This window comes from Colletotrichum lupini, chromosome 2 (genome assembly GCF_023278565.1).
Source record: "Colletotrichum lupini chromosome 2, complete sequence".
Classification (NCBI taxonomy): domain Eukaryota; kingdom Fungi; phylum Ascomycota; class Sordariomycetes; order Glomerellales; family Glomerellaceae; genus Colletotrichum; species Colletotrichum lupini.
In genome coordinates this window covers 836,981-851,386 of record NC_064675.1, presented here as the reverse complement: position 1 = coordinate 851,386, position 14,406 = coordinate 836,981, and the positions used below count along the sequence as shown (strand labels likewise).

Sequence of the window (14,406 nt, the reverse complement as noted above, 5' to 3'; positions counted from 1 at the left end):
GAAAGACGGTACACTCGTGGTGCGCCTAGGCATGCTTTCAGGAGCAAAGGGCATTGCGCAAGTTTTGAACTTGCTCGAAATCATGGCCAAGACCATGCCCAAGCCTTAGAATTTGCCGTCTGGAGGGAGTGCCACGCATCCGGAGGTGCAGAAGCAGGTCGTGCAGCATCCAGCTCGGCATGTCGTCGTGTTCTGGAGACTGGCTGTGCCGTACCGCGGACAGCATGTCTTGGGAGTGCGTGCGGATGTCATGCCAGCCAGTCAGATGGCTTGCCACGCCCTTCACCGGCCACACGCCCCCTCTCGCCGCCACAACTATTTGATTCCCATCCGCTGGGAACCTCGACCGTAAAAATCCCAAAGGTTGAGCAGGGAACAAGGGCTCTCGATTCTCATGGTTGGGGCCCTGCTCGCTGGCTGCCACGCTCTCGTGGCTGTGGCTCTCTGAGTCTTTGCTTTCTCAACTGCGGTGGTTGACGGTCCGCTGCTGCTAGCTACCTACCTTCGTACGCGGCTTTGCTCGCTGGCCAGGCCTGCACAACGATGACCGCCGCCTTTGTTATTAACCAGCTCTTCGTGTGCAGGAAGATATTGCACAGCGATCATGACTGCGTATTGAGTACGGAGCGCTCACGTCCTCGAAAAGACTAGGATCAGGCCCGAATGCGTTTTCTACTCTCGGCCACAATGGGCCATCCGGCACCACCCATCTTGTTCCCTTCTCTCCAAGCATTTGGTGTGGCGTCGTGAAAGGGGAGGGGCGGTCTCAACTATCATTCCTCCATTGAGAAATGGAAATCCAAATACCAGTAAAAATCCACACCGACCGCTGCATCACGGAGCAAGTCATCGCCGACCCATCCTATTCCATAGACACACGGCATCCTGGACTTTTCCTCGATGAGTACAGAAGAGTCAAGACGGTACGTTACGTTTCGTTCAATACTCTCTAATCAGGTATTTGTCCGTAATCGACGTCTCTCACGCAGTAATTCTTTGTTTGTATGTTTCTCGTCGACCCCTGCTCGCGAGTCAAGACGGCGGATCCGACACCGGGCAGCTGCAATAGGTAGCTCTCGGGAAGGGGTCCCGATCTTTAGGTCTAGGTAGCGACCAAGTTGGGGGCAAAGAAAAGAAGCTTTTTGCTCTTTCCAGTGGAATCCTTTAATCAACTCTTCTCGGCAGACTCCGTCACGCGCTGAGAGCCGAGAACAAGACCGAATGCCATTGTGCGATTTTCGTAGACATTGACTCGAATCGACCGAGTTCCTAGTCGACGACTCGATACAACCAACGAGACATAGGTCACGGGAGCCAAGTCATCTTTCTCATCGGGATTTTCGGGTTTCGGTTTTCCACGGGCCACACCTTGGACCCGACATGCTGTCAATTCCAGGTCGAATAATATCATTATTATATGACATTTCTCATTCCTTCTTTGATGGGCGATAAGCATTACGTGCATAGAATTCCAAGGGCATTAGCAAATTTCCCGGCACCTACGAGCATCCCAGGAGGATTGGGGTACCAAAGATTATTAAGACGACAAGCAAAATAAGTGCAAGGAAGGCGCACGTTCCAGCCAGTTAGTTCAACGGCAAACAGCTTCATCGAGCCTGTGGGTGAGCAATATCAATCTGACACGCGACGCGACAAGTAATCTCTAGGTTGTTGCGAATTATCTAGAGTCATTGGAGTCTAGTGTCCAGAGACTAGAGTCCAGACAAGAAAGGAGGTTTGGTCATTTCATTGATTCGATCGTTTCACCTGTTCCGGTCGGAGTCGAGCGTCGTCCAATGGATGGGAAGACTGGATGAGGAATCGAGGTGCTGACCAAGAAAACGCGAAGCAAGCAGTGAAAGAAGAAGCGACGCCATACGCACAGCCAAGGTCTCAAGTCATTCAGTCAAGCCACCGTACTTTTGGCTAGTCCCGGCATCCAGAAAGCGGCGTCGCCAAGCTAAGGGATCCTCAGCTAGTGAGTTAGCGCGCAGAGGACATGCGTCCCCAAGGTGGTTTAGCTGCGAAGCGCACTTTCATCATGCCCCAGTATCGGCATCATCATCATCATCACCACCACCACCATAATTCATCTCCTGTACCCGGGATCCGTAGCGTAACATTGCGAGCGCCCGCGCCGACACCAATCTTCAGACACTGCGGTCAAAGGCCTAGAAGCACCTGCCATCTGCCACCTCATCTGCCACCTGTCAGCTCGTATGATTACCAGCTACGTTTGTCTACTAGGCTCGAATGTCTACCGTAGTACTGTGTTTCTATCTACCTTGGGTGTCGACTGCGATGGAAGGAGGGGGGAGGGGTAGGCCACAGGCAGGTATGTAGGTACGTACTCCGTACCGCAGAAAGAATTGGAAGCCAACAGCACAAAGTACGCAGTTACGTACCGAAAGACGCTCTTGATGTCTTCCTCCTACGGACGGATACAGCCAGGATGCTTTTAGCAGTAAGGAAAGTTCCCAGGAAGGCACGAGAGGCATACCCCTGCAAAGCGAGCAGTGAAGTCTGAACCTCACCCTACCTTTTTACCTCACCCCCCCGGTCCCGACGCAAGCAGCCCTGTGGGAGACAGAGGAAAAGCACATGGATGATTCTCACCTGTCGCCTATCTACTTTGGGGGGACATCTCCAGTCTCCAAGATTTTGTGACAGGGGTATCGGTACGTACCTACTTCTACACCGTGTCGCTGGGACTGCAGCCTTCTTTCACACCCACCTTCACAGGGCGCATGCTCTCCCCATCTTTCACGGCTGCAGTCACCTATCAACTCACATACCTCAAAGACGAGGGACGACGACGACTGACGACGACGATGATACAACTGACGACCTCGTCTGTACCTCGGAGGATACGTACCTCCTGGTCTCTGCTCCTTATACTCCTGAGTCCTTACTCCTCACACATGGATTTTACCCTTCTATTTGCAATTGGGCATTTGCAAAGGAAAGTAGAGAAAGGGAAATGCCTAGTTACGGAGACAGGAAGATCTGGAGGATAGACGGAGAGGACAAATGCCAAAAAAGAAGAAAAAAAAGAAAGCTCACCTCGCCCTCCTGTTGCTTGATCGGCTCTTCTTCTGAAGTTCTGGGTGTGTGTTTTCCATGCCCATCTTGTGCCAATTCACCAATCACTGCTCGCACTCCCCCAGACTCGGTCGTCTGCCCAGTTACATTTCGGAGCAGTCTCGTCGTCAATTTTCCATTTCCTAGGTATCCCAATAATTGCTGCCCTTGCTGCTCAGTCTGATACTTCCGTACTCCGTAGATACCTGACACCTTATCTTATACGTAGACAAGGTACAGAGGAAGGTGGCCCCCCTCTGCTCTGGCCTCTGGGTTGTAGTGTAAGCATTGCCAATTGGGCAGGGCAAGAGCAACAACCTTGGAAAAGGCAACCATACCCACGACTTGGAGCTGAAGGCTGGAGTCTGGAGTCTGGAGGTGTCTGTCTCCCGGGATTTCACCCTTCCACCTCACTCGTCCATCACTTTCACTCACCCCTTCACTCCCAGTCTTCACCCCCTTCACGGTTCACCCTTCATCCTTCCACTCTCCAACGCATCCTTGCCCACCGCACACTCACAGGCCCGTCGACGCGTCTCCACCTGCTGCAAATCAGCCCTCGCGCTGACCCGTCATTCAGGCGTTCCATTATTTCTCTCTCTCTCTCTCTTTCTCCTCTCTCTCAAGCTTACCCCATTCTTCCTATCCCTCTTCCGTCGCAAGTATTAAATTCGTCTTCCTCCCGGGAACGGCGCTAAGATCGAACTCCCCTCGTCATAAACCTTCATTGGGTTTACCCCCTTACCCCCTTCCTTAGCTTCGCCTTCCCCCTTCACATTTCCCACACACTGGTGCTTCACCGAGCTGAGCGAGAAGGAGAAAGAGAGAAAGAAAGACCAGACGCGCCAGAACTCAGAGAGTAAGAGAGGCTCACTCGACAACAGAAAAAAAATTTACCCCATCTTCATCTCGCTCTTCTTTCATCTCACTACCACACACATACACACACTCACACGCTCCGCCCGCGCGCGCTACTTCTCTTTCCTCTGACTAGCACCACGGGAAAACGCACTACGCAAGACACACGCACGCACGCACGCACGCTCTTTGCTTCCAGCATTCGGCAGCGGCAGCGGCAGCACGAGCACGTACCTCACTCGTCGACGTCGTCAAGTCGAGTAAAGTCGGAAAGACCAGAGGAAGGAGCATCCACCCTCCGCCACCACTCGTGCCCACCAGCCCACTCACCCACCCATCTCGCCCTCCAGTATCCGTAGACTACGTACCTACTTTCGTACCAAGGCCAAGGTCAACCACGCCCCCCTACCGCACGAGCATCGAAGCATCAGCACCCACCACTCAGCTACCTTAGCTACCGTACATACAGTCTACGGAGTATTCCTACACCTCTCTCTATCACCCGACACGACACTACCGTACCTCACCCAGCCTGTCGAAAGCTGTGCTGGCTGTACCAGATTCTCCTCGCTCTTGCTGCGTGTGAGTGAGTGCGCACTGCTCCTGCACCAACCAACGCATCACCCAACTCATCACCACCCTCCTCCGCACTGCAGCACACCGCGCTCAGTCGCTTCTTCTGCGTTGCAGCACCTGCATCCCACAGTCTCCTGCATCCCGCCAGCCAGATCAGACAAGAGTCAGTTGCTTTCTCGGGACTCCCATCTGCCATCTCGTCAAGTCAGGTCCCGACCTCTACACCAGGCCAAATCCAGACACACGCCAACCCCGATCAAAGAAGAGGCACACCCTACGCTATACGCAAAGAGGAACCCTTCGACATCCCATCCTCCTCGCCAACCCCACTCAACCTTTAGTCTCCCTCTCCTCGGTGTACGGAGTACCTACCCTCTCATACGCCTACGGCACTGTTCGCCGCCTTTGGCCCAGGTTCCATACACACACCCAGCTCGTGGGCCTTCCCACCCCTGTCCTATCTCCGATCCAGACGCTAAGGACTCGCTCGGCCTGAACTCAAGCGGAGAGCCCAGCCCATCCATTACTACTTAGCGCACTATTTTAGTGTCGCTCTCCCCAGGCAATACCGTCAACCTCTTTCTCAGCCAAAGCGAGTAAGAGCCAGAGGAAAGAGAAAAAAAAAAAAGAGGCGTCCTTTCCGTGATCTGGCAAAGACAACGCTATCCTTGCCACTTTGAGAGATCCTCGCTCAGGGCCGTGGCTAGCGACTTTGTTGTCATCACATCCCCATTTAACCATAAACCCGAGCCCTTGGGTGGCCCGCGCTATCTTGGCCGCCATCTTTATACACCATCGTCGCGCCGCCTCAAGTCTCACTTCACTCCCGACATCACTTGTCTACTACTACTATTACTTCTTCCATTATCCTTCTTTTCGTTCTTCAAGTGCAAGCCCAACCCGCTCCCGCTACTTGAAAGACCGCTTCCTGAGCCATCCCATCGACCGCTCTTGCATCCGGAAAAGAAGAGAAAAGGAACCGCCTACCACGAACCTGCGAACCATTTCCCCGTTGGCTTGAGAACTAAGGACTCTCCGGCCAATTCTTTGCGACCCAAGACGTTCCTCTGAACTGTAGCATGTTCTTGGTCCCAACGCAACACCAGTTCGTTGACAACCACGCATCACTGCTCTCTTCAGGCTCGCCACAGCTTGGAGGTTCCCGCCCAGAAGCCGCTGCCATCAGCTCGCTCCTGACTTCGCTCAGCACCTCTATGGAACGCAGTGCTACCGAGTACTCGCAGTCAGGTTTGCCTTCGCCTTACCCAAGCAACTGCGGCGACACCCGTTCTGAAGGTTCATCTGCAGATCACGCATCTGCTGCGCAATACGCGACCCAACAAGAGGTTCGCCCCAGCAACTACTCTACCTCAGCGACGCCCACCTCCGAGTACAGCGTCTACCCGCCTTCTGCGCGGTCAGGATCCTTCCCTGAACACATTCAGCGATCATACCATCCTGCTAGCAACCACAACGGTGGCAGCGGAGGCATGGCGCAACAAGCAAGCAGTCCGTCTTTGCCCCAGCAAGATGGCCGTAACCATCAGGTCCCTCTGGCCAAGTCTGACCACGATGTACCCATAGATCCGTCGATAGCGGCGCCGAGTCCTACCTACGCGTACGGACAACACTCTCCCTACGGTCCTCCCCCCGGAGACATGTCGCACTCCTACCAGCATCCCGCCTACCAACCCCGTCCCGATTGGACCGGCTACGGCCAACACAGCGCCGGTCCCCTGACTCCCGCAAGCCACGTCTTTCCCCCGACACCGAGCTCTGCCCCTCCTCAGGGACGACCCAGTCAGGTAAGTGAAGGTAGCAGGCGATGAATTCAGGTGTGCCAGCGCGTCAGGAGGAAAAGTTTGCGCCGACTCTATTTACGGTAACTCATCCGAGCAGTGCTCTGCGCTGCAGGATCTGAGAGGCAACCATCCAAAGAGAGGGGGTTCTTTCAGAACTAACTTGGCAGCACGGCCGTTGGCGCAGGGTCGGAGACTGGCACACGCGCGAAATGTCGTCCAATGGAGGAACCAGTGTACTGACGTAACAGTTTGGCAACCAGGTATACTCTTTCGTTCCAATTCCCGGTGCCCAGCAGCACAAGCGACCCCGTCGACGATATGAGGAGATTGAGCGCATGTACAAGTGCGGCTGGAATGGCTGCGAGAAGGCTTATGGCACATTGAACCATCTCAACGCACACGTCACAATGCAGTCTCACGGACAGAAGAGAACACCTGAAGGTACGTTTTGCTGCACAATCTAAATCCCGAGTCGTTGCTGGTGGCGAATTTTGTCGAAATCGCGTTCGCGTTCACGCTGCCAAGCGGTACGCGGGACTAGCGTCGTACATCCCGCAGTTTAGCGAGCCGTGGTTTTTCGCTTGTTTGACCCAGTGCCATCCATGCACATGGCCTAGTGTCCGCGACAAACTTACGATAAACGCGTCAAGACACTCTTGTCGCAATTCACGGAGGCTAACATTATGGGAAACAGAGTTCAAGGAAATTCGCAAGGAATGGAAGCAACGTAAGAAGGAGGAGGAGGCCGCTCGCAAGGCCGAGGACGAACGTCAGCGTCAAGCTGCGGCCGCTGCACAGGCCGCTGCCCAGAATGGTTCAGGTGATCCTCAGTCTGCACCCGATGGCTCATCGTCAGCTTCTGCATACGCGCCTGGTCGCCAGGTCCAGTTGCCGCCCATCGGATATCAGCCTTCGCAGTACCCTGCGCCCCCGTCTGGAGGTGTTGCGCAGCAGCCTCTGCCCGAGTACAACGGCTCCCACATGTACTCGGCCAACTACCAACCTCAGTCTCCCTACGGCCAGCCGAACCAGAGCATGTACAACTCACGTGAGTTTCGAATCGTCCGTGTGACTGACCTCGGCCAACTAACTGTATAGGCAGATAACGGTGCTCAGGCTTCAAGCCACTGAGGACGGCTGATACGCCAACGAAAAGGACCCAACCGTAATGATGAAAGAGGAGATGAGCTTGTACATTATCGGGTTCCCTTTCACACGACGACAGCCGCACATCCGTAAATGTCTATACTACGAACTTTCAACTTCGTTTCTTTCGGCTACTAGACGCGCGGCAAAATTCTGGTTTACGAAGCGATATCCGCCACTTGATGGCTTTGGGATTTTCACGTTTCGATCGAGTACACGCACAGCATGGTTTCGATGCGTTACCAACATTTTCACAGGCGCCTCAGGCACACCCGTCTGAGGCTTGATCATTGACATCGCGATGCGATGCTGATGTTTCTTCCTCGGTTTTCTTTTCCCCACATAAGATGATGCATTGGGCAACGGCTTTTTCCTTGGACCGGTGTGGTTTCTGCATTTACGAGAACGGTTGAGAGGGGTCATGATTTGACGAAACGGGTGGAGGCTCGCTTTGGTTGGCCATTTATGGTCTCAGTTTGGAGAGGGTTTCTTGACATGGGCGCAAACCGGCTCCGATCTGAAAGACGTCACGGGCTCGGCATTGATCTCACAGCAGTCTTGCCCCGAGCAATCGAGGACAAAGATGCTCTGTGATGATTGGGAAAAGGACGACCGGCCTGATGCCTGGGGGGTTCAGCACGATCGACGCCCCAACTCTCCATCCTTTGCAGACGATACCTTTTTCCTTTTCAAGACTTAGGTCCCTCGAGGGAGCTGCTCTTCTCGGATGGCGATAAGGATTTTCGGAAAATGGGGACTTTTTTTCTCAGTAGAGGGCGAAAGCACAGGATTGGCAAGGACGGACCTTTGGAGTGGCCGAGATACCTATACATACACGGACGTTCAGGGCGTCGACAGAATGCGTTTGACAGTTGATTTGCTTTTTCGCGGTGGAAAAGGAAATGTAAAAGATTTTTGAGAAAATACACCTCTTTCACAGCACTACATACCTACATGGCAGCCTGACTCGTGATGTAACTCACAACTGAGCACGACTAAGCTGTGAGTGGTGATGAATTACCCAAACCTGCAATGACAAAAACCAAGGAGTCAAAATTGGACGAACACCGTGTGTACAGTGAGGCTGAAAGCTGAAAGAAGCTGAAGGCCAAACTGAATTGTTGCAGAATTGCCATTTTGGGGGAGGGGAAGGGGGGGGGAGGGGCAAGGATATATCGGTGCTGAACCGTCGTCCAATGACGCAGATGGCAAAGTGTGGGCGTAATGGTTGGTAGCACCATTCCCCTTGCAAGCCTAGTTTTATTTTCCTTCATCAAGCGGCATTGCACTTCTTACATGCATGGTCGACAAGGATTTCGCGGGGAAAAAGAGACAAGGGTTCAGTTTAGGATCTTTTGTGGTTTGTTGGTTCGCTCCCAATGTGTTGGTGTTTGGTGTTGGTGTTGGATTTTATTTTTTTCTCGCCAAACGGTTTTAGTGTAGAGTTGGGTCAGCTAGCGCTGGTAGGTAAGGCAGGCTGGGGCGGAGGGAGGGAGGGGAATGGAGGGGAGGGGAGGAGCGGGGGAGGGAAGCTAAGCTGGGGTTTGGCTTAGTAGGTTGGCTCGGAGAGAAAGGATCTATGTGTAACTGACGCTACGGGAGTCGGTCGGTCGGTCGGTCGGTTTACTCGCGTGTGCATGAGTGTGTGTGTGTGTGTGGAAGAGTATGTGTGTGTACGTGTGTGGGAGCCGTGGTGACATGGGGATGGATGAGTGGCGCTGCTTATTCTTACGTTGATGTGAATGAGGGGTTGTTTGTGGTAGGACATAGGTGCGGTGCGGATAGCCGCATGGAATAAGGTAGAAGGAAGGGGTGTTTGGTTGACGAATGACAATGGGATTGTTGCTCTGGTTGTTGGTGAAGAGTTTTGGAATGAGGACCTGGTTAAGTGAAGCTCTCGAGGTGGCATCTTGGTTTTCCTCATTATTCTCAGGGTCTCTATGATTGTCAAGGTGTATGTATCGCAGTAACGGGGGAAAAGAAAAGGCAGAAAGAGAGGACAAGAGAACAGGAGAGGCCGCCGAAAAGAGTTTTTGAGTTGCGGGACCGGACATACATGTGAAGTTCCGGGAGTTTGTTAGCCAATACACTTCCAAGGTTCCCGGTCTTATAATGCATCTGCACTTCAAGAGAAGAAAGGCAAAGTCGGAAGAAGAGGGGGGGGAAGGGAAGGACGAAAGTAGAGTTCTGGTTATTGACGGGTGATTGACAGGGGCCGCTGCTTCTTTTGAAAAAGCTTGTGCAAACCTTCGGCTTGCTTGTTTGCCTTCCTCTCTGCTTCTATCGATGTTTTCCTTTCGAGTTCTGTGCATATGCAGGATTCGGTGGGGTTGGAGAGTGAGGACAGACTTGCTGGTGACAACGAGGCGTTGCTTCTGCCCCTCCTTTCGAGGTGGAGGGATTGGGATGTCGTGGATGTCTAGGATGGAAAAGAGTCGGTGAGCATGTGTTGGTGTTGGCGTTGGCGTTCAAAATAGAGTCAACGCAGTGCTTCTTTTCCGACGGAATGCTGGTTGGCTCAGATGCGATGACGAGGGAAGTGCGAGGGAGCACAACCTTATGGAACATTGAGTAAGGAAGGAGCGATGCAGTCGGTGATACAGGTGAGAGGGGGTGCGTATGAGAGAAGGAACATCATGTGCACCTACGTTGAATTTATTTGGGCGGCGACGACGGTGCGAAATGATTATTGGGTCAATTATCGAAGTCACTTCGCTCAAGGTATTCCTCGTACACGTACACACACCCACCCAGAAAACCAACACGCCGAAGGGTGCGAAGTGCTGCATCCAAACGGCCGGTTTTTTTTTTGTTGTTGTTTAAATTTTGGGTTGTGTTGTACTCCGGGTACAGGAATCAAATAAGCAAACAAACAAACACCAGGTCACCTTTGTGGTTTTAAACAGGACGGCACAGCGGACCCCTCTTTCCCTGTTTTTTCCCGTTGGTGGCTCAACGGTTGTATTGGGGGCCGCGCCAAACACACGAGACCCTGCATATGGGCTCTTGTTTTTTTGATTGAGTTTGCTTGCTGCCTTTTGGCGCCGACGCGGTTGTGGAGTTTTTATGGTTTGGAAAATGGAAAACCCGAGTGAATGGAACGGCGGGGTGGTGACGGGAATTCGGGGGCAGGGCACAGGGTTAAAGATGCAGGAGGTGAAGAATGCTTCTTTTTTTTTCTTCCGCATTTAATCCTTGGTGTCGATGATACTAGCGTTCATGTTAGTTTATTGCGTTTAAACTACATCCCGTAGTCTCCTTTTTCCTTAATGTCAGGTACACGTGTCAAGCACCCGTCTTGTTTTGTGTTTTTTGGCCCCCAATTGTAACGTGAAGGGACCATGGGATGCATGGGCGAGAAAAAATGGGTTCTTCTACGGATATCGTGGACGGGTTGGTGGTGGTGGGGAGTTTTCTCTGGTGGTGGTTTGTTTGTGAGATGCGGGTTTTCCGAGTTCCGGGGGAAGGTGTGGGGATGGGGAGGATTACGGATGTCGCTTCGGGGCGGGGCGGGAGGGTAAGAGACGGGAGAAGAAGACGTTGGTTGCTTTACGGAACCGAACGGCGGGTGGATGCTCCACCAAGTGGACGGTGGGCATTTTTGGGTTGTTTGTCGGTTTATATGTACCCGTATCGATGCCGCTGTTCGTCCTCCGCACCTGACCCCAATTTTTGGGACGGATTAACGGGATGGCAGTCGGGTCTTGTTTTGACATTCATGGCGGGAGCTAGAGAAGGGTAGCAAGCACTCTTTCTCCCAAGTTGCGACCCAGACGTTTCTCGTTGGCTTGCTTCCTCGCCCCACGACCACGGTCATGCACTGAGGTAGGTGCTCGCCTGGAGCGATGAATGAGTACCTGGTAAGATTGCAACGCTGCTCTGAGGCTCGCTCGTCTGCGTTGTGGTTGCGAGTCACCCAAGTCTCCTGAAGCTTCGAAAAGACAATCCACCTTGCTTACCTCAAGCTCATTACCGAGGCGCTCCAATACTTAAGCCTACGGACCTGAGAATCTACAGTGCTGAGTCTCCATTTTGGCGGCCCTGGCGGTCCGGTAGTGTCGTTCCGCCTCTCCCACCTTCCACCACCACCACCACCACCACCACACCACACCACCCAGGTGAGATGGGTAGGTAATCTTAGCAGAGGTTACGCATGACGTAGTCTGCAGTTCTCAAACCTGGAACATGTACCGATACAGCGGGCATACGACAGCAGCATACGAGTCGCTAAAGTATCGCATACCTAACACCCTCTGGCCCCTTCCTTCCTTTTGTTTTCGCCGGGTTGCCGCATTGTCTCGAACGGAAACGAAGCTAGATGAGGGGAAGGTCTGGACCCGTCTATTCTTGTTGGAAATTTGCTGTCTACCTCATCGTTGTCTGAGGGAAGGAATCCCCCGGTTGAGATGGAGGGGGAAGGAAGGGGGGAGGTCAAGATGGATAAGCATGGGAGGGAAAGAGTTAGGTAGGCCGCACCAGACGTTGATAAATCTTGGTTGCTGCCTCGGCAGGGTCACATTTCTCGATCTTTTTCTCTCTCTTTCCATTGCTCTTGGATTTTTTTTGTACCTTCCAGGTCTCGCAATCCGGTCGCGTCAGGGCTTGCTTTGCTGCCCCGCGTGCCCTCCGTCGCGTCTTTTGGCCGGAACAACCTCAACCTTATCTTACCTCCTTGTCCTTGACTGCTACAGACGACCTGCTCGATATTTCTCAACTGCACCTCGTTTTTCCAACTACTTCGGCGTCTACCTACGGATACCTACTTTCCTCAAGAAAGTGTATTTTCATAGGCTGGATTTGTCCAACGGCCATTCCAGGCAGCCCCGAGCTGCATCATTGTCACTCGTTCTTCCCTCGTCTTTTTCACCGCCCACTCTTCTTCCGCACCCCATTCCATCGCCAGCACAACAATAAAATTCCTCGGTGGGCCTCTGTTTTTTTCCAACAACGACTAGCTCTTCCTCGAGAATCTTCAGCAACACGTCGCTTTCGTAACAGCCATTCAGCTATATCATTCGCTTGATACCCATCAGAATTAGGCCGCATTTTCTCCGGGCCTCGAGTTATCCGACGATTCTCAACTAAGGTTCGGACGGTAGTGGGGACCACTCCCACCATCTCCAAAAAGATGACCGCCGGCGCCTCCATCGACGCCCCTCTCCGGCCCGCCATTTTCAAAAACTCGGGCCTGCCAAAGTCCGACTCTTCCGTCTCCACCAGAGCTCCATCCTGCAAATCCATCCGCGTCACCGGTGCCCATCCTCTCGGCTCTTTGCACGTACACCAGCCCGTCGACTCCTCCCTGTCGCAACAAGTCACCATGGACCCCAACACCGTTCCCGACGATGACGAGCCCCCGCCTCTAGCACCCATCGAGTCTCTCGATGTCGCCGCCAGCGCCAACCCACAGGCCTCTCAGCATGAACACCAGCTTGGAGGAGGAGATGTTGTCCTTGTCATGGACTTGCCTGCTCACTTCACCGTGGGCTACGATTCTGTCTCCTTCACCGCCCGCGAGTTCGTCGGCGTAAGAGACATTCCTCCCGGCTCCCATTTCTTCTGGGTCTCGGAGACGGAGGCTAGCACCACGCGCTCCGGTTTCTGGATCATCAGCACGGCCACCGAGAAGATCCACGTCATGCAATGGGACAAGTTCAACGAGGTCATCGGCGAGCCCGCCAGCCAGGTTGAAGCCCGTTTCCAAAAGGATAATATCCAGGACATTTACCCCAAGCTGGCCCCCTACCAGATCCGCGCTCTCAATGCCACCGTCAAATCGGCTACATCCGGTTCTTCCAGTCCCGAGCCCGAGTTCGCAAGAAACACCAACATTTGGCAACAGCTGACCAACGCCATCACCGCGCCTCTCTTGAGCAGAATTACCGCCCGCCAGGCCAGTGACTGGGCTGTGCATACCTCGGACCGCGTGAGGGGGGCGCTTATGCTTCCCGCTGAGCTCGAGCTAGAAAAGAGAATGCCCAGTGTTGTCGCGAGCACAGAGCTGAGCTTTACCTTTAGCCAGGGTGCCAAAACATACGATGCAGAGAGTGTCGGCGCTCAGCGTACTGAGCAGGCAGTTGATGCGACTGCTCACTTGCTTTCCAGCGGTGCCACCGACGATGACGTTGTCGGTGAGCTCCAGTTTGCCTTCATCGTCGGTATGCATCTTGGCAACGAGGCGTGTATCCAGCAGTGGTGGCACATGCTGGTCTCCGTCATCTTGAAGAGCTACACACTGCCTCTCAAGCGCCCGGAGCTGGCCCGCTCGCTCCTGCAGACCATTACGGCTCAGCTTGTCTACAACGAACGCTACCTCGATGGGTCTGTTCTCGACTACGGTCCTTCATATGCCCGTGACCTACGCATGGCCCTCATTGTCTACAAGCGGCGACTCAACGAAGTGCTCCTCGGCCTCAATTCGCTTGCCACTCCTGAGCAGGCTGCCGTCGGTCAGGCCTTCTCTGAACTCGAGACGTGGGTTTGGAAGTTTGGCTGGGATATCAGGAGCGACTATCTCAGAAAGGGAAAGACCATGCTAGAGGACGGAGAAGAGGTCGAGCTTGAGATGGACGACCTTGAAGCCGAAGATGAACGTGGCGAGTTCGCTGCTGTGGTCGTTGAACTGGATGAGAGCGGAAAGCAGAAAGACCTCGTCTCATGGGATTAGGGTTCCGGGGTCAGGCGCTGGTTGGAAGCAAAGGAGAAGCGTCGTCGACACTCACAGTCATGTGCCAGCAGCAGCAACGGCACCAAGGGAATTAACACCGCTGCCACAAGCACCACCGATATGGGCACCTTTGGCACAGATACCGTTGGTAACCCGCTTCTGTCTCCGGTTCGGCCCGTGGGTGTGAGGCCTCGCCGCTTCTCATCTCGAAGAACCTCGTTCATTGATATGGTTCGACCAAAGTCTCGCAACTCGAGCATGACGCATGTTGACTTT

At 53.6% G+C, this 14,406-nt stretch overlaps 6 protein-coding genes across 6 annotated transcripts; all 6 read left to right on the top strand.

Moving 5' to 3' along the window:
- Positions 1 to 3: 3 nt before the first annotated feature.
- On the top strand, positions 4 to 477 carry CLUP02_02632 (uncharacterized protein; the record flags this gene model as incomplete). The annotated part of the gene is made up of 1 exon (XM_049281662.1): positions 4 to 477. A coding segment is annotated over one exon (474 nt), but the record flags the coding sequence as incomplete, so codon positions are not given.
- Positions 478 to 4,203: 3,726 nt separating this feature from the next.
- CLUP02_02631 (uncharacterized protein) lies at positions 4,204 to 5,049 on the top strand (the record flags this gene model as incomplete). The annotated part of the gene is made up of 3 exons (XM_049281661.1): positions 4,204 to 4,416; positions 4,471 to 4,515; positions 4,591 to 5,049. Coding segments are annotated over 3 exons (717 nt in total), but the record flags the coding sequence as incomplete, so codon positions are not given.
- Positions 5,050 to 5,594: 545 nt separating this feature from the next.
- Positions 5,595 to 7,448, top strand: CLUP02_02630 (uncharacterized protein; the record flags this gene model as incomplete). The annotated part of the gene is made up of 4 exons (XM_049281660.1): positions 5,595 to 6,320; positions 6,566 to 6,758; positions 7,012 to 7,365; positions 7,420 to 7,448. 4 exons carry the CDS (start codon positions 5,595 to 5,597, stop codon positions 7,446 to 7,448), a joined length of 1,302 nt encoding a protein of 433 aa, XP_049138803.1.
- A 1,239-nt stretch (positions 7,449 to 8,687) lies between these two features.
- CLUP02_02629 (uncharacterized protein) lies at positions 8,688 to 8,906 on the top strand (the record flags this gene model as incomplete). The annotated part of the gene is made up of 1 exon (XM_049281659.1): positions 8,688 to 8,906. One exon carries the CDS (start codon positions 8,688 to 8,690, stop codon positions 8,904 to 8,906), a length of 219 nt encoding a protein of 72 aa, XP_049138802.1.
- A 2,742-nt stretch (positions 8,907 to 11,648) lies between these two features.
- Positions 11,649 to 12,377, top strand: CLUP02_02628 (uncharacterized protein; the record flags this gene model as incomplete). The annotated part of the gene is made up of 1 exon (XM_049281658.1): positions 11,649 to 12,377. The coding sequence occupies one exon, from the start codon at positions 11,649 to 11,651 to the stop codon at positions 12,375 to 12,377; it is 729 nt and encodes a 242-aa protein (XP_049138801.1).
- A 214-nt stretch (positions 12,378 to 12,591) lies between these two features.
- Positions 12,592 to 14,130, top strand: CLUP02_02627 (AAR2 protein; the record flags this gene model as incomplete). Its single annotated transcript, XM_049281657.1, has 1 exon — positions 12,592 to 14,130. The coding sequence occupies one exon, from the start codon at positions 12,592 to 12,594 to the stop codon at positions 14,128 to 14,130; it is 1,539 nt and encodes a 512-aa protein (XP_049138800.1).
- Positions 14,131 to 14,406: the final 276 nt, after the last annotated feature.